The following is a 22,598-nucleotide window of genomic DNA, read 5'->3' on the forward strand; positions in this document are numbered from 1 at the left end:
CACCATCTGAGTCGGGGTTCAGGTCAGGACACTTCACAGAGACATGGTCTTTCATTACGAAACAACCTCAAACAAAGAGCAGGCAGCAGACCGGAGAACTGCTTTCTCATCTCTGTGCCAGTGAGGGACACCAAGGCAGAGAGGCCACATCGGGGACTCCGGTTCAGACACCACAGGATCCTGTGATCAAAGAGAAAAAGAGGAGGAAGAAGAGCTATAAGGTGGACTGTGCAGGGAAGCAGAAGTATGTCATGCCATTGCTCTGTGAGAAACAGGAGGAGGCCAGACTCTGCGAGTGGCTGCACAGTCTTGGCCTCACAGATAGCCAGACGGAGGACCCTGTCAATGCAAACAACCAGCAGCGGCTATTTGTATCCAGATACAGGGGGGAGCCAGACTCTCATGGAGGAGAAAGTGACATCACAGCCTTTGACCTGGCTCTGCGTCTCTGCACCAAACTGAACTCAGTGTCTCTAATGCATGTCATCAGAGGTATGGGACTGGTCCTGGATGCTGGCAGCCATCACCACTGTGGACTCGTGACTTCTTGATTTCTTCCTGTAGCTGTTTCATGGATCAGAGAGTTTGGGTTGTTCTTTGGTCTCTGGTTGGAAGAGGTGAACCCAAGTCTCTGGTTACAAGAACCTCTCAGGATCCAAATCAGAAATGGCAGAGTGTCAGTCGATGTGTGCTGAAACTGATTCCACAGAGTTTCAGGAGTTTGTTACGAATATCTGCATGGACACGTACCTGTGAGGTGCCCGGATGAGGGTCACACTGGCCATGCTGGAAAAGGGTGCACCCTTCACTAGTGATGCCACCATGTCCTCATGGACCCTTTTGGGTAAAAAAATCTTTGATACCAAGGTAGTGATGACTGCAAGAAGAACAAGGTTCATTTCCTCAGTCAGTGCTGACATCGAAGCTAAAACCGAAATACCAAAACCGGTTCAAACGTCTGCAGAAACCTTCAAAGAGCTTAAAGGTAGGGTAGGAGATCTTGAAAACTCAGTGAGAGTCAGCCAGATGTGAAAAGTAAACACACGCCCCTTTCTCTCGGAGCTCACCCTGAAGCCACGCCTCCCAATCACATGGACGCGCATCACCTGAAGACGAGCTGCGGTCTGTGACTTCGGCCATCATGCACGTACCTCTCTGGTGCACAGAGCAGGAAGAGAGTGACAACCAGCCAATACTCCTACAGGGTCCACCCGGAGGATTGGCTGATGTTTTTAGTGTTTTATAGCTTCAGATGATTCATATTCTTCGTTTTAATGAGAAACTGCCAAACTAATCGGTTGCTATCGGATTGTAAAGAGAAGTTACAGTAATTTAACAAAAAGTGCATCAGAATGAAATCTCCTACCCGACCTTTAAAAGTCATGTGCACGTACCAAAAGCTGCATCTACATCTAACTAGTCAAAAGCTCAGGAGCTGTTTGCATTGATGCATCCAGCACTGATTTATTTCAGACTCTTGTGTGTGTTCAGTTGTTTTTCATGTTGTGTCATTCTTCCTCCAGCAGAGGGCGCTGTCCCTTGAACAGACAGGGATGAGGAGAGGGCTTGGCGTGTTTATTAGACTGTGGCTGTTGGGGCCTGAACAGTGCAGCACTCTGTGTCCCTGCTGAGGTGGGATCTGTATGTCAGGACCAGAACACATGAGCCTCAGTCCTGCTTACCGCTCGCCTCACATACCCCTCCTGCACATGTTTACTCTACAGCACAGCCCAAACTGTTTGTGAGTGAGGCTCTTTTTTCACCCCCCAAGCCCTCTTTCCGCCAAATAAACATTGCACCGGAAATTGCAGGGATATCTGGGATTTTTGAGGGGACCTGGTGGAAAGGAGGTGAAGGCTAGAACAAGGCCGCTCTCTGTGACACCTTGGAGGTGAGGGGAGGGCAAAGACGCACAAGCAAGGATTAGAGGGGGGGGGGGGGGAGTCCAGAGAGGGGAGGGCGTGACCCTGCCCTGGGTGGTTGGTTGTTGGGCACCATCACTTAGATGCATATCCTCTGACAAGCAGGTACAGGTGACCCAGTTTCTTTTGACCCCATCAAGAACGCCTGGAGTGCGTGCTAAGGCCGACCTCCCTCGTCACTGAAAGGGGGGCGACCCAGGTCTAAAGGTCGAAAGGAAATGATACTCTGTGACGCAGAACGCACTCCACTGTCTCATAACGACTTCTCAGGATGGCTGTAACTGCTGCACCTGATCGCGCTCGTCCTGTGGTTATTCACATTATTCACGAAGGGCAGGGTGTGCCTGTGTGAAGATAGCAGCCTGGTGGAAATAGCACACAGACTGATAATCGCACTCGACGACCTTGTATTTATTCGAATGAGTGTGATGTTTTTCTCCCATGGCTCTTTGCTCGTATTTTAAACGCAGCGACTCCTGTCTGTTTGACTGCGCTCACCACTGGCCTGTAATTGAGACATTTTGTGTTACTTATACGTCTCCATTAAACTCAGTCGGGCAGAATGTATACATGCGTCTGAAAACACAGTCTGTATTTATGACTCTGTTGACAGGAACGTGTTTGCATGTGCATAGATGGACACATGTGTACAAGATGACACACCTGAGGTCTGCATGTGTGTGCGTCTAACCTCCCGTCTCCTACCAATCTATGTTTCAGTGTTTGGGAAGTCAACAGTAGAGTTCCTGTTCTTAGTTTAAAAATAACTTTGGGACTTAAATTCCTCGTACACCCCCCAGTCCTTTCTTACTGGCACTCCTTCTAACCTCTCTCTCTTTTTTTTGCTTGCTTTTCTTCTGTTTTGGAACAGTCTGTGCACTCTATCCTTGTTGTTTTTTTTTACCTGACCATGCTATTCTCACACAAACACATACATTTTTGTAAAAAATGTATTTTTTTACTTTTATGAAAGATTAAAATCATGAAAGCAATCAAGACAAATGCACAATACGAATGGTAAAAGAACATAGGATAGCATTTTGAGCTACATGTGGCTATGCTAATATGCTGCTGACATTAGCAGTGCTCATATGTGCTCAACTTAGCATCTTAGCATTGGTCACCTCTAACTTTTATATGATCCAAATGCTAACAACTAGCGGACCTTAGCTTGTCTGGTGGGAAACATAGCTAACTAATGCTCAGTGCTGATCTGGACGCTACTTGTAGCATGGAACTCAGCACTTCCACATCTGACACCATGGCCCTCAGCTGGAAAAGTGACACACACACACACACACACATAGCAGGTGAGGCGGGAGCGCTCCTAAACAAAGACTCCACACCTGACACCAACACACAGAGCTTCCTGTACTTTAAAACCAAGGAGAATCAGATTGTCTTTTCCTTCGCTGACCTCATACCACTGTCCTGGTCTTTTTCCTTGGCTGCCTCCATGTACATCACACCTCCTTTTCCCCTCCACACCCCCACTCTCCCTCTCTCTCTCTCTGTCATCTCTTTCCACTGACTTGTTTTTGACTGCTGTTCCTCACCTGCTATGCTTCCCTGTCTCCTCCTCCTCCTCCTCTTATTTAACAGGGACGTTTTCCAGTGAGCTCTTAAAGCAGCCTTGTGTCACTTTAACCATCCTGAGGTGACGTTCGTTGTCAGCTCAGAATATAAAGGTCAGGGCGCAGGGCACGGTCCCAGTGGCAGTGTCTGGTATCTGCAGGAGCTAATGAATGCCTCCTCTTTTGCTGTGTGTTGGAAAAACTGCATGTTTGTTTATTACGTGTCGGCTGGACTAGACCAAAGTGGAATTCTTTGATGAGTCAATGGAACTTATTCAACCAACAAAAATATAAGTTGTCAAGATGGGTACGCACACACACACAGACACACACACAGACATGGTAAATTCATATTTTTTTCTTTTTTTTCACCATGCTGAGCTTGTTTACATGAGCCTGTTACATCACCTCCGAGTACTGACAGAGAGAGATGGATTGTGTGGGAAGAGGATGAATATATTATTTCTCTCTCTGTGTGTAGGCCTCTTTGAGTTAGGACATACTGTACATAAGTAACAAAAATGTACATTACCATTAAATCGTTCTGGCTTTTAAACTCTTACACACACACACACACACACACAAAGTGCTGCTCTTGTGTTATTTTTTCTGACAGTCCTCTCTGGGAGAACAACAGTAGTGTTTACATTTTTAACATGACTGGTCATGTGGATAAATATATGTGAAATCTAAAAGTTTGGGTAAGACTTGTTGCCGTGTAGCCAAGAAAATGGCAAAGAAACTTGTTGCCACCATATTTATGTTTACCATCAGATTTACTAACACACCTCTGAACTGGTTTAAATCTTATCCCTCAGTTCATCCAACTCAGAACTTTTAAATCACAGCCATCTCGTCTCACTTCCGGTGTTCCCCAGGGATCTCTCCTGGGGCCCCTTATAGCCTAGATGTTTTTAACTTTTTTCACTTTCCATTGCTTCACACCACCTACCCTCATTTCTTACTGACTCTCTGGATTAAAACTCTGTCTATCTTGCAACTTTTTCCAACTAAACAGCGACGAAACCAAATTTCTCCTCATTTCCACGAAATCCACCTTTAACAAAGCTTTACAAAGTGTTTTCATATTATTAGCATTAGCATCTTTGTATAAATAGCGTAACTGTGGGGAAGCTAGTTTGCTAATCATTTGGTGACCGTTCTAAAATTGTTGTTTAAAAAAAGCATAATGTTGGTATATTTATATAGAAATAACTGGCATAGCATACTACAAACCCTGCATCTAGCTGTTAGCAGGACCTGTTTGTCAATTAGCTACCATGCTAACAACAATAACTGGGTAATCAGCTAGCAATTCAGCTTGCTGATCACCCTGTGTAGGAACCTTGCTAAGTAGCAGTCTGATCAGTAGTTGATCAATAAAATTGCAGATTCTGAAAAGTAAATCACCCATAACTCCTGCAGCAGTGCACATGTAGTTATATGTGTTTTAGAAAATATCAATATCTCACCTGCTGCAGGCGTCCTTCCGCTAAACTTTAGGTAAACAACAATTCTGCCACCCACAATCCCTCTCACTGACTTTCAACAAGCAGCCCACTCTGTGTAATTGTGTCCATGGTGAACAGTTTAACATCAAGTACACTGCTGTATTTACACAGTGTGTGTGTGTGTGTGTTACAGCCACCGGCTCGGGTAGTGTAGATGGCCGGTTTCCTGTGTGCGTGTCTGCGGGGATGACAGGAAGATTATCCTCACCTCCGCTCTTCACTGAAAACCTTAAACCAGGCGGGTTTACATGACCAACTGTTTGTGCATGTGGCCTGGGAACCTCTGAGATGTGGGGGCTAAAACACAGGATATGGAAGGGCCCAACGGATCGCAGTGTAGGATTATCATAATCGACATCACCATCGCTCCGTGGAACACCTTGTGCATGTACTTTTCTTGTCTGAAAGTATTTTTATAACGCAGAGGGAAGGAAATTCCTCGCTGTTTTCCATGGCTGCCTCCCTGTATTAATGCAGCACAGACTAGCAGCTGAGTATATTTATTTGACTTTTCACAAAGCAGCAGCCGGACAGAGGTATGCATGTGGAAAAAAAAAAAAAAAACTTTAAAGCATCAAAAATATTATTTTCACTCAAATATAAATAAATAAACATCCCAAAGCCAGTTCCTCTTTGGAATGTAGTAATTCAGAATTTTTATGAATGACTGCATTCATGCTTGACCACGCCCCCCTACAGGCGCCCCCTCCCTTTTTTGAGGGGGGGGGGTGGGGGGGGCACCTTGGCCGCTCGCCTGCAACCTAATTGGTTAGAGGAGATGTGGAGTGGGCGTGGCCGCCATAAAAAGCACGACGCTGATATAAAAGCAAGGCTCAAACTTTGATCGGTGAAAGTTTGCAAGTGATGGAGGATATCTGAGGACAGCGTTCGGATTTAACCCCGCGTGGATTTTTTTTTTTTAAAAAAACGCTTTTGTTCCTGGTGGATTTTAATGTTTTTCTTGTGACACACACACACACACACACACACACACACATATATATATATATATATATACAAACGTCTGAGCTCTTCTATGTGAGTCCGCAGCCAGGATGGGGACACTGCTCATATTTGCTGTCTTGCAAGTGACGACAGTGGCTTTGGTGAGTGCGTGAAGTTTATTATTATTTTTATTATTATTGTGTTGTTGCAGGTCTCACGTGCCCGCGCTGCGCACGCAGCTTCGGCTGATTTCATCCGGTTTGCATTTTACAGACCATAATAATCTGTTTGGCTGTGGCAGGTTCAAAATAAGAGTCTAATCAAGTCCTGTTCATACAGTGGCTGCTGCAGCCTTTCACTTCCATTCTGTCTGGTTTGCAAACTGTGGCTTGCGGACCACGAAAGGGTCCTTAGTAAGTGAGTTTTGGGACAATTAAGGATTTTATACGTCATTCTTCTCATAGAGGAGGAAAGTCTTTATAACACATAGATAAACCTGCACCTGTAATATACTGTAATAAATACTATATTTATTGTTTATTGTTTACGTATTATTCAATATATATATATGTAATTCATTCCATCAAATTAAGCAGGACAACAGGACTAAAACATGTGTTTAGTTATCCACAGGTATATTTAGATATTTTTATCTTAACCTGAATTATCTGATAAAGCACAAAGATGAACTCTGATGAGCAGAATTTTACTCACAGGCTTCTATCATACTGTAGGTTTAAAAATAAGCTACAGTAATATTATCCAATGGAGATAAAAATACACACATGAACTTGCTGCACTGTCTAAATATCAGCAGGAATATTAGGTGACTTTTGATTGGGAGTACCGTTTCATATATTACACTTTTAATTAACTAAAAAACAGCCCTCACTATAATGTGAGTGGAACCAGCGAACCCTAGAACCAGGCCTGGGTTTAGAGCCCGGCAGAGTCAGGATCCCTTTAGGGGTGACAGCTCCCTGTGATCTCAGGACCTGCAGGGAGTTGTGTGAGAAACAAAAGATGTACGAGCAAAGGGGCGGGTGGGTGCGGGTCAGGGTGGGTGGGTGAGACGTCCCTTTCATCCCCCACTTGCCAGGCGAATGTCAAGCGGAATGCGACAGCTTGTTACAGATACCCCTGTGGGACAGTGCTGAGTATTCAGGCGACGTTAAAACCACACACACACACACTTTTGAGGAATTTCTGTGATGTTGGTAATGTGAGACAAACCATTGTCCTGCCTGGTTTCAGTCTTTACAGCTAAAGTGCGTCCCTCTCTGCAGGTGGCTGCTGACTGTCCGGTAGTGTGCGAGTGTCCCGCAGGGCCTCCGTCCTGCCCCCCAGGGGTGAGCTCGGTCCCCGATGGCTGTGGCTGCTGCAAGGTGTGCGCTGCCCAGCTCAACCAAGACTGCCACGAGGGATGGCCCTGCGACCACCACAAAGGACTGGAGTGCAACTATGGCAACGACGTGGGCCGTACCCATGGCATCTGCAGGGGTACGTACCCCAGAGGAGGTGGCAGGAATCAAAGGATCGGAAGGGAATGCTAAAGAGGGTGTTTGGGGGTGTAGATTGGGCACAGAAACTCAGGAGGCTGAGTGAGAGAATGTGTAACTTCAGGGTGGGGAATCTGGCTTCTGAGCCAGGAGGCTGGGGTTTCTCTTTGATAGAGGCTTGAGGTTTGAAGCCTGTGCCACGTCCCAAAAAACAGAACACCTTCATGAGCTGTGACTGAAACCCGGCCAACTCCGGGATTTATATAAGTACTTCAGTGTGTACACAAACACACACACACACACACACAGTGGTATTTTTATATGTGTGTTTATTTGGGGGTGTTTCTATATACAGGGGGGTAACTGGGGATGTTGTATGGGGATCCCGCTGAAGGAGCAAAGGGGAAGGACATTGTAAACAAGTCAAAAGTCTGGTCTGGTCTAAGAATAGAGCGTGTTTTAGAAATGTGGAGATAGTGTGTCTGTCCTTCTCTTATCAATTTACCTCTGATGCTCCAAATAATACGATCCACTGAGCGGCGTTACAAAATGCTACTAGCTCCTGCTCGAAAAACAAACAACAGCCATGGCTACAAACAGTGTTTGTGTAATTATTCTTATCACCATAAGGGGGAGAGATGTTTGCATTGTGGCTTTAAGCCTTTGTTGGATCAAGAATATTTATCCAAAGATCATAAACTCATCTTCCGTCCTCTTCCAGCAAAGGCAGAAGGCCGGTCCTGTGAATACAACGGGAGGATCTACCAAAACGGTGAGAATTTCCGTGCTGGTTGCAAACACCAATGCACCTGCATCGATGGAGCGGTAGGATGCGTGCCCCTCTGTCCGAGCCACGTGCCCCTGGCGTCACCTTCCTGTCCCAACCCAAGGCTGGTCAAAGTGCCAGGCCAGTGTTGCCTCAGCATCGACTGCCACAAAGGAAGCACCGTGGGACCGCCGGCGCACCATCGACCTCAAATTCCAGCATACCCGCCTCATCCATTCATTCCATACCCGGCCTATCCGTATCCGAAGCCTTACCCGAAACACTACAGGAAGCTGTACCCGTACAAACCCAAGAAGGAGAAGGAAACCCTGGGCAACGAATTGGTGGAGGTGGGGCGCAAGTGGGACAAGCCGCGTGGAAACAAGCACCTAGCGGGTAAGAAGAGGGTGCTGCCTCAGAGCGCCGTCTGTTTCCTCTACGCAGTAAAGCATCATGTTTATGTTTTAGCCATTTTAGCACCCTGACGCACAAACAGCCTCACTGTGGGCCTTCTTCTCTGCGTCTGTGCATGTGTGTTAGCATTTATGTGAGGCTTGTTTTCCACTGGCTCCTTGCACACCAGAGGTGCTCTCTCTCTCTCTCTCTCTCTCTCTCACACTGCCTTCACACAGAACATACCTCTGTCACCCAGCTTTCCCCTCTCTGTAATCACCCTCTCTATGCGTCAGTGTTGCCTGTTCAGTGAATAAGGCTAGTGTGCTTTGCATCTCTGCTTTTCCCTCTTACTCCCAATGGCTGCTTTTCCTCCAGTTCAACTTTCTCTGACTCTCCTCATGTTTTTGCCGTTCTTCTTCTTCTTCTTCTTCTTCTTCTTCTTCATGTGTCCTCTCTCTTTTTTTTATCTCTCCTAGCCTGGAGGCAGGTGGGAGATCAGTGTGTGGTTCAGACCACTTCCTGGTCCCAGTGTTCCCGGAGCTGTGGGATGGGCGTTTCCTCTCGAGTTACCAATGACAATGCTCGGTGTAAGCTGATCAAGGAGACGCGCCTGTGCAACGTTCGGCCCTGCAGCTCCATGTCTATCCCTGTTAAGGTGAGGAATGTGTTTGGGGCTTTTAAGATTCTTATAAAGGGAACTTCCTCTAATGTCCCACAGCCACACAGTCCAGGCTAAATAGATTCAGGAAAGACTTCTCTCTCTCTCTCAAGGGGTTAGATTGGTATTAATATCCATGGTATGTATACAGCCCCCACCCCTGAATCTCTCAGAGGCTGGAGCCCCTTTCTGGTCCATTCTGTCTATTCACAGTCCTGTTGCTGTGTGGGAAACATCAACAGCAGGATGGAGCCAGAGCTGAATAGATGAGAAGACTGAAATGTTTTTAACATATGAAACACTAGGATATTAATTTAGCATAGCGCAAAAACAGGTAGTAGTGACAGGACACACAATTTTTGCTGTAATTTTTTGGGTAAGTGTTACGGAGTAATCCCAAAAATGTGTCCTAAAATGGACAGGTGTTATTGTGCAGTCATAGTTGCTGCTATGAAGCATTAAAAGAGAACTTTCCAGCAGAGGAATAATTAGTTGTACTTTGAACCTCTCCTGCTCCGAAACAACAACACTGTGGCTGACAGCTGCACCCGGTGGCTCTGTGTTATGTGATTTAAAGAGCACTCCATCGCCCACGCTCTCTCACATTTCGTACACAACGCTCTCAGAAACTTTGTCCCTTCCGCTGTGAGCTACTCATGAGGATGATGGGTTGTTGTACACCTGTTTGACCACACTCTCCCAGTGTTTGCAGAGCTGCTGTGGGTGTTAATGTGTATCAGTCTTCAAATATTGTTGGCATGCTATGCTACTCCCTCTGGCACTCGTCTGATGTTCTGACCTTTATGTTGTTTGTCCTGTCTCCATATTTAATTGCTATAATTTTGTTTGTCTCGACTGATGAATAATGAGTCACTTGATGCCTGGTATGGCACCTCTGATTTAAAGCAAACAGGGATGTGATCCTTTCAGGCTTTCCTTTGTGTTACGTGGAGTTTGTAGCATCTCTGCTGTGAACTCACTCTTTCTTCCTTCTCCATCCACAGAAAGGAAGAAAGTGCTCTCGTACCCACAAGGCCCCAGAACCACACCGTCTGTCCTACGCCGGCTGCCGGAGCACTCGCCTGTACAGGCCTAACTACTGCGGAGTGTGTCGGGATGGCCGCTGCTGCTCACCCCGACGCACACGTACAGCCAACGTGACCTTCGCCTGCCCCGATGGCGAACGCTTCAACAGGTCTGTGATGTTCATCCAGTCGTGCAAGTGCAGCGATGAGTGCAACCATCTCAACGAGGCGGCAATGCCTCCTCAACGATGGCTCTACGGAGACACGCACACGTTCAAGGACTAGTGGCGTTGACCCCGCCCTCAGCTACATTCCTTCATAAAAACTGACATTTACCCCCTCCCCCTCCCCCTCTAGTGATACCCATTATAGAATAGTGATCCTTATTGTAGCAAGCAAGGTGCACACGTCACATCATTTTAAAGATTATTTGGGGAGGAATGGGCAGAAGGATGAATCAGGTGGGCGTACCTCCGGTTTGGAAGCAGCGTGTGACCAGCCCCTGCTTTAGTGTAGTTAAAAAGCTGTTTCTCTCCTGACCAGACTTCAGACTTAAATCTTTGAGTGAAACCATGTTGTTCCAAAAGTTCCCTAAACTTTGAGACTTTTTTTTTCGGGAACTGTGGAGTAAGAGCTGCGACACACAAAGACAAGTGTAACTATTGATGGTGTGAAGTCACATTGCAGCTGCTGAGCAACAGATCTGACGTTGCTGCTCCGATATGTGATAAACCAAAGGAAGACTCGACAGAGGAGCCTGGTGATGACAGAACATGGACGAGCATCTCAGATGCTCTGACAGGAACGTGGTTGTGTGTCTTTTTATGGTATTTATTCACTGGTATTTATTGTTAAGACAGACACAACGACACAACAGTCCGCCATCGGGGACGGTGGCGGTGCTGCTATGTTTGAAGCATCAGTGTGGCTCAACGAGGATATAAGAGGGACGAAACAGCTGAGCACTGTAACTGACGACTCCCACAGATCCAGGACTTGACCCAAGAGGGTCAGAGGTCACAGTGGTCAGAAAGACATATCTAATGATGGATGATGAAGCATAGAGGAGAGGAAGAGGTATGTACTGGAAAAAAGACAACGTTGGACCCGATGGGCTTTGTGTGCATTAGCGGGGAATATGTCAGAGGTTGTTTACCCAGCTGGACTCATCCCCTGGCCTTGCCTCCGCAAGCAACTGAGACATTTGGCAAGCACCAGAAGAACAAGCCTGGGATTCTGGCGTCAAGAAGTCAACCACCTCATTTTTCAAAAATTACTATCCTGACTATAAGAGTGCAGTGAGAGAAGATCACCCGCTCTTTGGCTTGCTGTAAAAATAAATCCAGAACGCTGCGTGTGCTGAGGTAAACATGTAATTTGTGAGTGGAACCGCTCTGGTGCCTGAAGCGGCCTGTAATCGGGCAAGGCGGCATCTCACTGAATCAAAACAATAACTCATGTTCAAGTGGTGAGAAGTGCTGTTGACATGACTGTCGGGGCTTCATGTTCCTGCAGAGGACAGGGACACGTCTAATGGGTAAAACCCGTTATTAAGACTAAAGAAAGTTAAAGTTTGTGCACCTTGACCTCATCTCATGTGAATATACTACAGAGAGATCGAGGTCCTTTCAAACAGACTTGGAAGTCAGATGTTTTGGTAACATTTTGTTGAAAATATTTGCATTTTTAAGCACCTCTTGGCTTCAATAAGTGTTTTTTTTTGGGTGTTTTGCCTTTTACTATAATTTGCCCATGTAGATGCTGTGGTTTTTGGTACTGTATGTCTAGTTTTGTTAAGGGACACTATAGAGCAGCTATGTACAGATGCATTGTTAACTTCTTTGTAGTTGTTTCTGCTGTATAAGGGCCAATCATTATACTGAAGTAGTCCATGTGTAGTTTAGCACTGAACGAGGCAGGGTTCAGATCCTTTTATGAGCATTAATTTGAAAGCATGGTCACTGTATGACTAGTAATGTACCTTAATGACATCTGTGATATTCTATGAGTCATGCTTTTACATTTATATGAGGCTAAAACTTACTGTTTTCCATGTTCCTCACAGCTGCAGTTGGATTTGGAGTTGGAATGACGTCATTTTTGCATTTTTGAATAAAGACATTTTCACTCCTACACTCAATGTTTAACATCTATCACCTCAAATAAATGCTAACATTCTGTTTAGCATGTTGTTTTTTCTTCATTTATACACATAAAAATAATCTATAAATATTAAGCTATTAGCAAACTGACTTTGTTTTTGGTGCTCAATTGTAACACAAGGCGAGGAATGTGAGAATATGCTTTTACCACCAGAGAGATAGCATGCTAACATCTGCTAACTGGCTAAAAAAAGAACAAACAGAACAGCAAACGTAAGAAGGTTTGAACCGAGTTACTATGCAAATGTGGTAAAATATGCAACTTATAACACAACTAGCGTATTAGCATGCTAATTTAAACACCATATTTGGGTGGTTAGCATGCTAGCATTCGCTAAATAACATTAAGCAAAACAGAATTAATGTGGCAGAAGAGGTGTTGCCAGATGTGTTGATCCCTGTATTAGCATGCTAATGTTTATATTTGTTGTTTATAATTTTTTTCTTAACCAAATAAAACAAATGCGACGTTTTATTCCACAATATTAAGTGTTAGCATGCTAATTAGCTACCCAGGTCTCTAAATAGTTAAGAATACATTAAAATGCTGACCTGTACTCTGTAGCAGATGGTGTGTTTATCTTCTTTGGACCATAAATATGAAGAGTTCTTGCCTCTCATACCTCTTGTTGATGTCAACACTTCCGGCTACGCTGCTAGCACAGCTAGTGAAGAATCAGTACCATAGCTATCGGAGAAATAAAACCCTACTTTGGCTTTGACCGTTTTGTTTTGGAACATTTTAAAAAGAAAAACATTTTCTCTCATGGTGGAGCTTTGGATTCCTAGAGGTAGCTAAAGTGATTAATTAGAAAGGGCCCACTTAACACGCATTAGATTCTTCTTACTAAAAACTCAAATGTCTTTATACATACAGAACCCTCAGCTACATTTATCTCAACTCCTGTAGAATATATTGGTGAATGAGACTCATTGATCTTTTGGATCCTTACAGATTTTAATACTCAATTTCTGAGGTGTTACCGCTTCACAACCAGACACCAAGAAATACATCATGAGCATCAGTTTTAACTGCTATACATCGCTAAAGGAAAACCTGCAAAGTTACCACTAGCACTTCACTTGGTGATTTATTGGAGGCATTCAGTAAGAAAGTCATAAAAAGAGCTGCCATGAGTCAAATCGTCTCAACTCAAATGTCATACATCTAAGTTAAAAAAAAAAACTGACTATACAAATGTAGCTGGAACAAACCCGCCATCACATTTTCCTTCTACATCTCTCAATGAAATACGGAGTAGAGACAATAGCCTCACAAGAGACCACAATAGTAAAATGGCATGTTATAAAAAGTTTTAATTTTGTTAAGCAAAAACAAACGTTAAAAGACAAATTAAAACCACACCCCCCCCCTCATCCCCAGAAACCGACAATAAAAATAAAACGTTTGGTGAACATTGGGGAACGTGCAGAGCTTTCAAATCAACATCGAAGTACGTCTATTTCCAAATACAAGACAAGATCCAGGGAGGAAGAGACTTCTGTTTGACTGGAGGACTCATCTGGACTGCTCGACTGCAAGAGGAAGGGGAGATGTGAGAGGGGAGCATGTTAGGGATTTGCACAATGAGCGACAGCTGAACATACCAACTTTTCACCAACAGGTTAAACATGTAAAGGATTTGCTGAAAGCTCCACAGTTACAAGACAGCAGCAACTGTGCCCCCCCCCCGCTGCCAAAAACGACTTAAGGTTTATTACAGCAGCTGATTATGTGTGTGGTGGGGGGGGGGGGGATCTGAGCGTTAACAGCCTCTCCTTTAATTACAAATTACAGTCATACCAACCAATACTAACTAAAACAAAAGTGCATCAGTTGCCGTTTTACAGTGTTATGGGCATAAACTCTTTGTTGCATTCTTTACAGGGATGGTGGTACTCTGAGTAATGGCCTTGAAAAGATCCTGACAAACATATGCTAGGCTAGGGTACACATGATTATCCAGACTAACTCAGATATGGAGAAAATACACTGAAATCTGAAGAATCCGCTAAATTGGAAAGGTCAAACAGAAGCGTGTTCTGAGGGGAGGGCGACCCCACCATTATCCACCGAGTATACAGTGGTATCATTTTATTCCTTGGTACATGACATGCATATAAAAACCCAGAATGATCAACATCACAAATCCCCCTGCAGGGCCAGACCACAGACTGGCTGCACTATAAAGACATCAAGGGTCACAGCCACAGCACTGAAACACTCACTGTAAGAGGAGATGTCAATCTCGTCTGGCAGCTCGGACACGTTGACCTCGAAGCGGTCCTGCACATCGTTCAGAGTCTTGGCGTCGGTCTCATCAGACACGAAGGTTATGGCCAGACCCTTGGTCCCAAATCTACCAGCACGGGCAACCTGACAGGTAAAAGGAACAGTGGGTCAGAGTGAGTGAAATCATCAGTACATCAAAACAACTACACCAGTTCAGCGACTTTCCCCCCACTGTGCACTCACCCTGTGCAAGTAGGTGTCAGAATCTTCTGGCATGTCATAGTTGAAGACAATGTTGACTCGCTCAATGTCCATCCCTCGGCCGAAGAGGTTAGTCGCCACCAGGATCCGCCGCTGGAAGTCCTTGAATTGCTGATAGCGAGACAGTCTGAGAGGAAAGGAGGGGGTAAGAAAGGAGGACAGAGCCAGCGAGAGGATTACCAACACAGCTGCTGTAGGCATTACGTATCAGCCCTGCTTTGAAGGGAATAATGCGTTGAGTTGAAGGATGAGGCCTCATGCTGCCATAAGCACACTATGCATCAAAAGAGCATGTTTGTCGGAGTGGGAGTGTACGGAAGGCATGTAGATGAGAGTCTCACCTTTCTTCCTGAGCCATTCCCCTGTGGATGGCGATAGCGGGGAAATTTTGCTCCACCAGAAGTTGAGACAGAGCAATGCAGCGCTGAACAGACTTGACAAAGATCACCACCTAGAGGCAGAGTACAGGTATTAAAATACAGGCCACCAAGCTGAAGCACTAACTGACTTTATACCACTTCAATTCAAAGGAAGAGAATGCACACAAACAAACACAAAGACATTTCTAAGTGCCATCAACTTACCTGATTGAACTCTAACACATCAAGCAGGTCAAATAGCTTGCGGTTCTTCTCGCTGTCCTTCAGCTTGCAGTAGTACTGTTGCAGGCCGTGCAGTGTAAGTTTGGTCTCGTCGTCCACAAACACCTCCATGGGCTGTGCAGGAGACAGAAGATGATAATAAACCAAATGATCCTGTTGCACTTTTTCCAGCCTGCACAGCATGTTGCTGTTCTTGTACTTACGTCTTGCATGAATTTGCGACAGACTGGCCGGATCTCCTTACTCAACGTTGCACTGAACATCATCACCTGCTTCTCGTGGGGAGTGATCCTGAAGATGTCCTGAACATCACGTCTCATGTCTGCAACAGGACAGAGGTTAGATCCCCGTTTAACACGACAAGCGGAAACAATGACGGCCGAGGAGAAAGTCAGAGTACACACCAAGCTGCTCCAACATTTTGTCACACTCGTCCAAGACGAAATGTTTGACGTTCTTCAGACTGAGGGTCTTGTTCCGGATCAGAGCGAGGATACGGCCCGGCGTTCCAACCACAATGTGAGGGCAGTTTTTCTTCAGGACTTCTTCATCCTTCTTGATGGCAAGGCCACCGAAGAACACTGCAGCTTTGACAGTGGGCATATACTTGGAGAAACGCTCATACTCTTTACTGATCTGGAAGGCCAGCTCTCGTGTGTGGCACATGACTAATACAGACACCTGTGGAGTGGACACAGTGGAAACACACAGTCAGACAAACAATGCTAACCAGGGAAGCTATAAAATTAAGGCTCTAGTAAATGAGTGCAACAGGTTAGCTATTACTCTCTACAAACATGCAAGTCGGGACAGGATCCGTATACCAGCCAGTGTTTCACTTGGATCAGAAGGCAATACCTCTGATGAACCCAATAAATGACAACAGTTGTTTTAATATGTAGACCTATCATGTTAAATAAACACATACTAACCTGCCCATCAACAGGCTCGATCTGTTGCAGTGTGGCCAACACAAACACAGCCGTCTTTCCCATACCGGACTTGGCTTGACACAGGATGTCCATGCCCAGGATCGCTTGTGGGATGCACTCGTGCTGGACTGTAATAAAAACAACAAAAGTAACATTACACACATCCGCGTAAAATTGAGATAAATTTGGTGCACTAAGCAGCCATCTCTCATATCAAACATGTTAAACAAGCTCTGTGACTCACCTTCAGATGGATGCTCAAACCCACAGTCGATGATGGCACGGAGCAGCTCGGGCTTGAGAAGGAAATCCCTGAAGCCTGAGCTGTGGATGGAGACGTAGGAACCCTTCACCTCCTTCTTCCCTGCCGGGGCTGCACTCTCGGGGGCTCCCTGAGGTTCCTCGTCCTCTTCGTAGTCGAGCAGCTCGTTATCAACGTCATTTTCAGCCATTGTGTCTGTGTGTCTAACAAAAGAAGTACAGTGTTGTGTTATAAATCAGACTTGATTTACACTAGCTGTGTGCTGTGTTGTGGGGAGGGGCGCTGGGCTTACTGTTGCCATTTTTAAAGGTTTCAACCCACTTTAGAGCATTTAAGTTCATAATTTAAAAAAAAAATCCCTGCGTAAGAGACACTTTATTTGTTTCTGATCATGCTCTCTCTAATAAAAGCCCTACACTGAGCGCTAGCATTGTTGTATACACCCCCGCAAATCCATTATAATCTTAGAGGCCAGTAGGTAAAATATGCTAGCTAAGTTAGCAAACAAAGCTCAAAACAAGCAAAGAATAAGTGTGTTGTGACGCTCGGCAAACAAAGTAAAGTCCTCCATAGTACACACGCTTTACTGCAAACTAGTGAGGTTAACCGCAGGAGCTAAAACGATGCTATTAGAAACACCGGTTAGCCGGTTAGCTTCTCGTCGTTGACTACAGTGGAAGCCTATTGTGTTGCATAACCAATGCTAACGTGGCAAGCTAAGCTACAGCAACAACATTTCTTCTAATTAACCAGCTGCGCTGGGGAAATGATGTTAAAAGACAAAATGAGTAAATTAAAATCACATCTTAATTACGATTCAATGAAGATTACACGATTAGTGAATAATCTGAAATGTGTAAGAATCTGTGTGGTTGGTTAAGCTAGCGAATGCTAAGCTACAAAACGTAAGCTAATACGTACACTGCAATCAAACAATGAAGAAAGCCATCACGTTTAGAATTAGATGTTTCGGAACAAACACTAAGTAAATATATTCAGCAACGTCCTAGGCCGCCGAAAAATCTTTAAACTCTCAGAAATTACAACCATAAAACCGGTTCGCCGTCCTTACCCTGTCGGTGCTAGCTCCGAGTCCAGATCAAACCGCATGGGGAGGCCTCAGTTAGTATATACGAGCAACCGGAAGTTCCGCCTTCGCTGAATCGAGCTGACTCGATTGGTCCGTTAGGACACCCGCTGGAAAAAGTAGACAGCGATTGGCTGAAAGGGGTGCCGCAGTCCACCGCAGTTTAAAAAAGCGGGACAGTGACGCTACACTTTGAGAACGGAAGCCCGTTAGGGACGGTGACACAAACGCTTTCTGTATAAATAAAGATTTTAATATCAATAAACGCAAAACTGAATATTAATACATTAGATACAAACTACAGAGCAAGTAAATGGAAATTCTGTCATATATAATATAAGTATATTATTATTATTATTATTATTAGTAGTATTATTCCAATGTTGTTTTTTATGTTGAAAACACAATAGTACTGCATGCACATTATGATTGTGGTAAATTGTGTCGCAACATGTCGTCAGTACAAATTTTATCAAAGTGATATTAACAAATAGCATCAAAAGATAGTGCTGATTAGTGTTTTAGTTTTCAGGTTTTTGATATACAAACTGCTAGAAACTGGCATCTGCAAGTAGAACAAAACAGAAGCCAGAAAAAAATGGCTCCTACAACACAAACAATTCAAGTCAGGTCAAGTCATGTTTTAACATTCAAACAACATAAATACAGTTTTTGTGTATTGGAGTCATGAACAAACTGCATGTTTTTGTAGCAACATATTCAGATCAATGTGTTTCACTGTGGTATAAAAACTGAACAAAACAAAAAACCTGTATACTAACAAGCCTTAGTAACAGGGTGTCCTTCGGTCAGACAGTATTTGGCTTTATATCTGTGATTCCAGAGCTGAAGAGAAGCTCCACTGTGTCGGAGAGAAGTACGGGAAGCTGTCTGACTCCGGCCGGGAAAGACCATCTGAGTATGCAGCAGTGGGGGCGTATGAAGAGCTCAGGAAGTCCCTGACGTGTGAGGGCAGGGAAAGAAACAGCCAGTTTTCCACCAGGAGACCACCTCCATGCAGGCCCGAGCAGCAGCTCAGTTCAGCAGGAAGCTCCTCCAGACTGTTACTCCGCAGGTCCAACCGGCACAGCTGACCTAAAGCTGCAATGCCCCTGGGCAAAGAGCTGAGAGAGTTGTGAGAGACATTCAGGATGCGCAGCTCCCAACAGCTGCTGAAAAGTTCAGAGGGCAGGTTCTCCAAGCGGTTGCCACTGAGGTCCAGCTCTGTAAGCAGCTGCAGTGACTTTACCTCAGCTGGCAGCTGTTCGAGCAGGTTGCCAGCTAGTAGGAGCCGGCGAAGGCGGCGAAGAGTGAAGAGAGCTGGGGGGAGGCTCTGGAGCTGGTTGTTGGACAGATCTAGGAGCTCCAGGCCTCGAAGCACACCAATGCTGGCTGGCAGCACCAAAACACGGTTGTAAGCAAGTTTGAGGCAAGAGAGCCGCCGCAGATGAGCCAGACCGAGCAGCTCCTCCAGGGTTCGCAAATTATTGTGCTGCAGGTCGAGCGTCCGCAGGTTAATGAGAGAGAGCAGGGCGGAGGGCAAACGCTCCAGCTGACAGTCCTGCAGCTGTAGCTCTGTTAGGTCCACCATGCGCTTCAGGCCTGTCAGGACAATTAGTCTGGTGCCCTCGTTATAGATCTCTAGTCTCAACAAGCTGCCCGCCACCTCACACAGCTCCCCGGGGATCCGCTGCAACATACCTCGAATCACCAGCACACGCAGGTGGCGTAACTGACGTAGGCTGCCCAGGGCCCAGCTGCGGCTCACTCCTCCATCACTGCTCAACCGACCAGAGAGGTGGAGCTCATGCAGGCCGCGGAGGGAAAGGACCCAGCTGGGGATTTCTGATGCCTGAGTGAAGGTGAGATGGAGGACCTCCAGGCGTTCCTGGAAGACAGCAAGTGCACTGGCTTCCACAGCTGCTGTGCAGTGGTAGAGGTGGAGCTCCCTGTGGAAAAGAAAAAGTTCAAATAAAGCATGGGAAAATCTAAAAACAACTTAAATACAAATCAGCTCACCTCAGTGAGGTCATGTTGGCCACCTGTGCAGTGAACCTGGCATTGGTGATGAGCTCCAGTTTGAGAACCTGAAGCTGGCCGAGGGTGAACAGGGCCGGAGGGAGGCGAGGCAAGGCCACCAGCTGCAGCCTGGAGCAGCCGTCTGCATCCACAGTAATCATGGCGTGCAGCTTTTCCTCCCCCCAGCGCCTCTCCAAGTTCTCCTCAAGCAGCCTGCTCTCACTGACGGGGGACAAAAACACAGAGAGGCGCTGCACCAGCAGAGGGTCGTACTGGTCTAACATGTGAATCAGGAAGGCCAGGTCATTTCTCAGGTCAGGCACATCTCTCAGGGAGGACAACTCCTTCAAGGAATGGAAGGAACACTGCCGCAGAGAGCTTAAAAAAAAAAAAAAACAGGACAAGAAATATATCAAACAGAACACAGCACTACACTCTAATCCTATTACCAGCCTCTGGTATGTAACCTCATGGGCAGGCTTTTGTTTAAAGACCCTTTGAACAATCAGAGCATGTAGAGTACCGAACACACAATGGAAGTCTTGTTTAGGGAGTTGAAACTAGTTTTGAGATGAGTAATACAGCAAATGAGATATAAATATTTATGTTTTGGCTTCATAAAATGTAGAAAGACAATCATTCAAAGCTAGAAGGTCCTGACCTGTGCAGAATCCAGCTGATGGTGTATAAATTCAGCAGGCCGTACAGCCCCAGCAAGGTCAGGTAGGCCACCACCAGCTTGCGTAGGAGTGATGAGAGTATGTGGATGCACTCAAAGGTAGCGTAGCCCACTAAGGCCTTTTCCTCAGGATGACAAGTGTGGTTGAAGGAGAAGGAGCTGAGAAGAGGGACGGTGTAACTGATGATCAGGGTCACCATCAGCAGCTTGAAGAGCGTCTGAGCCAAGTAGACCTGGAGAGACAACAGTGGGGATAATATAATAATATTTGAGCGGACATGGACTTTTGTTGTACAGATGGTTCGGTATAGATTAGCAGATATCTTCTACCTTATAGATGATAGCTGAGCTTTCACAGTGGGACCGGAACTTCCTGACCCTTTCAAACAGCGCCCTGGCCTGTTCTCCGTCACTCTTATCCAGACTGATCACCTGCCTGGGACTGTCCACCATGACCGAGGGCTTCAAAGAAGGGAGGTCCACTCCAAAGCCAACGGATGCAGTAGACTTGGTGGAGTTACAGGAGAGTGTGGAAGGGCAGGGGGACGGAGGAGCAGCAGAGGATCCGCTATCGGACCTCTTTAAGAGAGGGCTGTCTGTCCCGGAGTCTATGCTCGAACGTCTTGTACGTGTGACCGGTGGCGAGAAGGAAGTCTGGGGAGGCTGGGGTGGTCGTCTCTCCTCCTCCGCCTTCATTTCTTGGAGGTTCTCCTGACGGGCAGCATGAGACAAGGCCTGGGATGTCCAGGGTGACTCGCAGCACTTTGCCAAGATGGCGAGGAACTGCTCGATGCGGGATGAGGTGTGCGGGAAGTGGAGCCAGAAGGAGCCGCTGGCTACCAGCACTAGAGATTGTAGTAAGGCCATGTAGGGGAAGAAGCGGGAGCACAACGGCAACGCTTCATGGTAACACACCTAGACAGACACACAAACAGCTATTAGATCTTCAGACCACATGGGGGCAGCAGAAACAAGCCCTTAACACAACACTGTGGAGTATTATCTCTCTTTAAATTCATGATTGAAATCACACTTGTATTACTGTACCTGGCTAATGTACACATACTGCTGGTAGACCAGATGTGTGGGCCGGCCCCGAGCTGTAGGCTGAAGGTTTGGACTGACGTTGGGAGCTTTTGATGGAGGAGTCAGAGGAGTCACATAACCATCACTAGTGTTTGCAGCTACTTGTGGATCCAAAGGAATGCACACAACTTGGTCTCTGGACAGCTGCTCAGTACACGCCAGGACAGACGTCATCAGCATCAGGACCACCAGGTAGTCCATGAAGACCTCCCACCAGGGTTTCAGCAGTTTAGACCTGTTCTGGTGTTGATTCAGGGGCGCCAGCTCCGACAGGGAAAACATGGCGTCTTCCAGATCCTGGTAGGAACAAAATGAGGGTACAAATCACTGCTTGCACGTCCACTGTCACACCAACACTCAAAACACAGGCTGTGACTGTCCTAAATTCAAGATTTAACAACAAATTTATAAAATACAGGCAGTTACAAACACGAGATAAAGTATCTTAGCATCTGTTGTGCTTTTAAAATTCTGCATAAAACTTATAAAAAACAACTTTCCATCGCAGAAAAAACATCTAAAGTCCTGCTAATAAACACGAATCAGCTGTGAGCAACCCCCCTGGATAAACTTCCACCTACCCTGTTCTCCGGATCTTTCTCTCACTCTTGTGATCAGCTCACAGCCGCCTTGCAGAAACTTCAGGCCGGCGCTGTCCGGTTCTGCAGTAAACTTACAACAAACTCCTCCTGAGCTGGCTGGCACACAGCTTTTCAGCAGTTGCCATGGCAGCGGAGGATGTGTGGCTGAAAATCTAATTCAGCACTAGAAGCCCCTTTCAAGACCTGCTGGGGGGGGGGGGGGGGGGGGGGGGGGGTTGCATGCTCGCCTTAACCCCTTCAGAGCTCAAATACAGAGGAAGAGGGATAAAGTTAGAGAGTGACGCCGTCTATATCAGGGTCTGTATTACACAAATAACACATGAATGCTGCATTTGACCGATCAGCATCACAAATCAGTGTAACATAATGCTACAATG

General features: G+C 45.9%; 3 protein-coding genes across 3 annotated transcripts; 1 reads left to right on the forward strand and 2 right to left on the reverse strand.

The window, feature by feature from the left end:
* The first annotated feature begins 5,874 nt into the window (after positions 1-5,874).
* On the forward strand, positions 5,875-12,479 carry LOC114440304 (protein CYR61). The gene is made up of 5 exons (XM_028412658.1): positions 5,875-6,113; positions 7,239-7,452; positions 8,173-8,613; positions 9,090-9,268; positions 10,276-12,479. Exons 1-5 carry the CDS (start codon positions 6,063-6,065, stop codon positions 10,579-10,581), a joined length of 1,191 nt encoding a protein of 396 aa, XP_028268459.1. The 5' UTR covers positions 5,875-6,062; the 3' UTR covers positions 10,582-12,479.
* A 1,044-nt stretch (positions 12,480-13,523) lies between these two features.
* ddx39ab (DEAD (Asp-Glu-Ala-Asp) box polypeptide 39Ab) lies at positions 13,524-17,955 on the reverse strand. Its single transcript, XM_028412946.1, has 10 exons — positions 17,821-17,955; positions 16,731-16,951; positions 16,487-16,614; positions 15,959-16,235; positions 15,758-15,876; positions 15,537-15,668; positions 15,294-15,403; positions 14,935-15,079; positions 14,688-14,835; positions 13,524-13,994 (listed from the first exon to the last, which is right to left on the reverse strand). The coding sequence occupies exons 1-10, from the start codon at positions 17,856-17,858 to the stop codon at positions 13,978-13,980; spliced, it is 1,335 nt and encodes a 444-aa protein (XP_028268747.1). The 5' UTR covers positions 17,859-17,955; the 3' UTR covers positions 13,524-13,977.
* A 689-nt stretch (positions 17,956-18,644) lies between these two features.
* LOC114440265 (volume-regulated anion channel subunit LRRC8D) lies at positions 18,645-22,260 on the reverse strand. The gene is made up of 6 exons (XM_028412611.1): positions 22,201-22,260; positions 21,581-21,916; positions 20,864-21,448; positions 20,516-20,766; positions 19,855-20,232; positions 18,645-19,784 (listed from the first exon to the last, which is right to left on the reverse strand). The coding sequence occupies exons 2-6, from the start codon at positions 21,899-21,901 to the stop codon at positions 18,662-18,664; spliced, it is 2,658 nt and encodes an 885-aa protein (XP_028268412.1). The 5' UTR covers positions 21,902-21,916; positions 22,201-22,260; the 3' UTR covers positions 18,645-18,661.
* Positions 22,261-22,598: the final 338 nt, after the last annotated feature.

This window comes from Parambassis ranga, chromosome 8, assembly GCF_900634625.1.
Source record: "Parambassis ranga chromosome 8, fParRan2.1, whole genome shotgun sequence".
NCBI lineage: Eukaryota > Metazoa > Chordata > Actinopteri > Ambassidae > Parambassis > Parambassis ranga.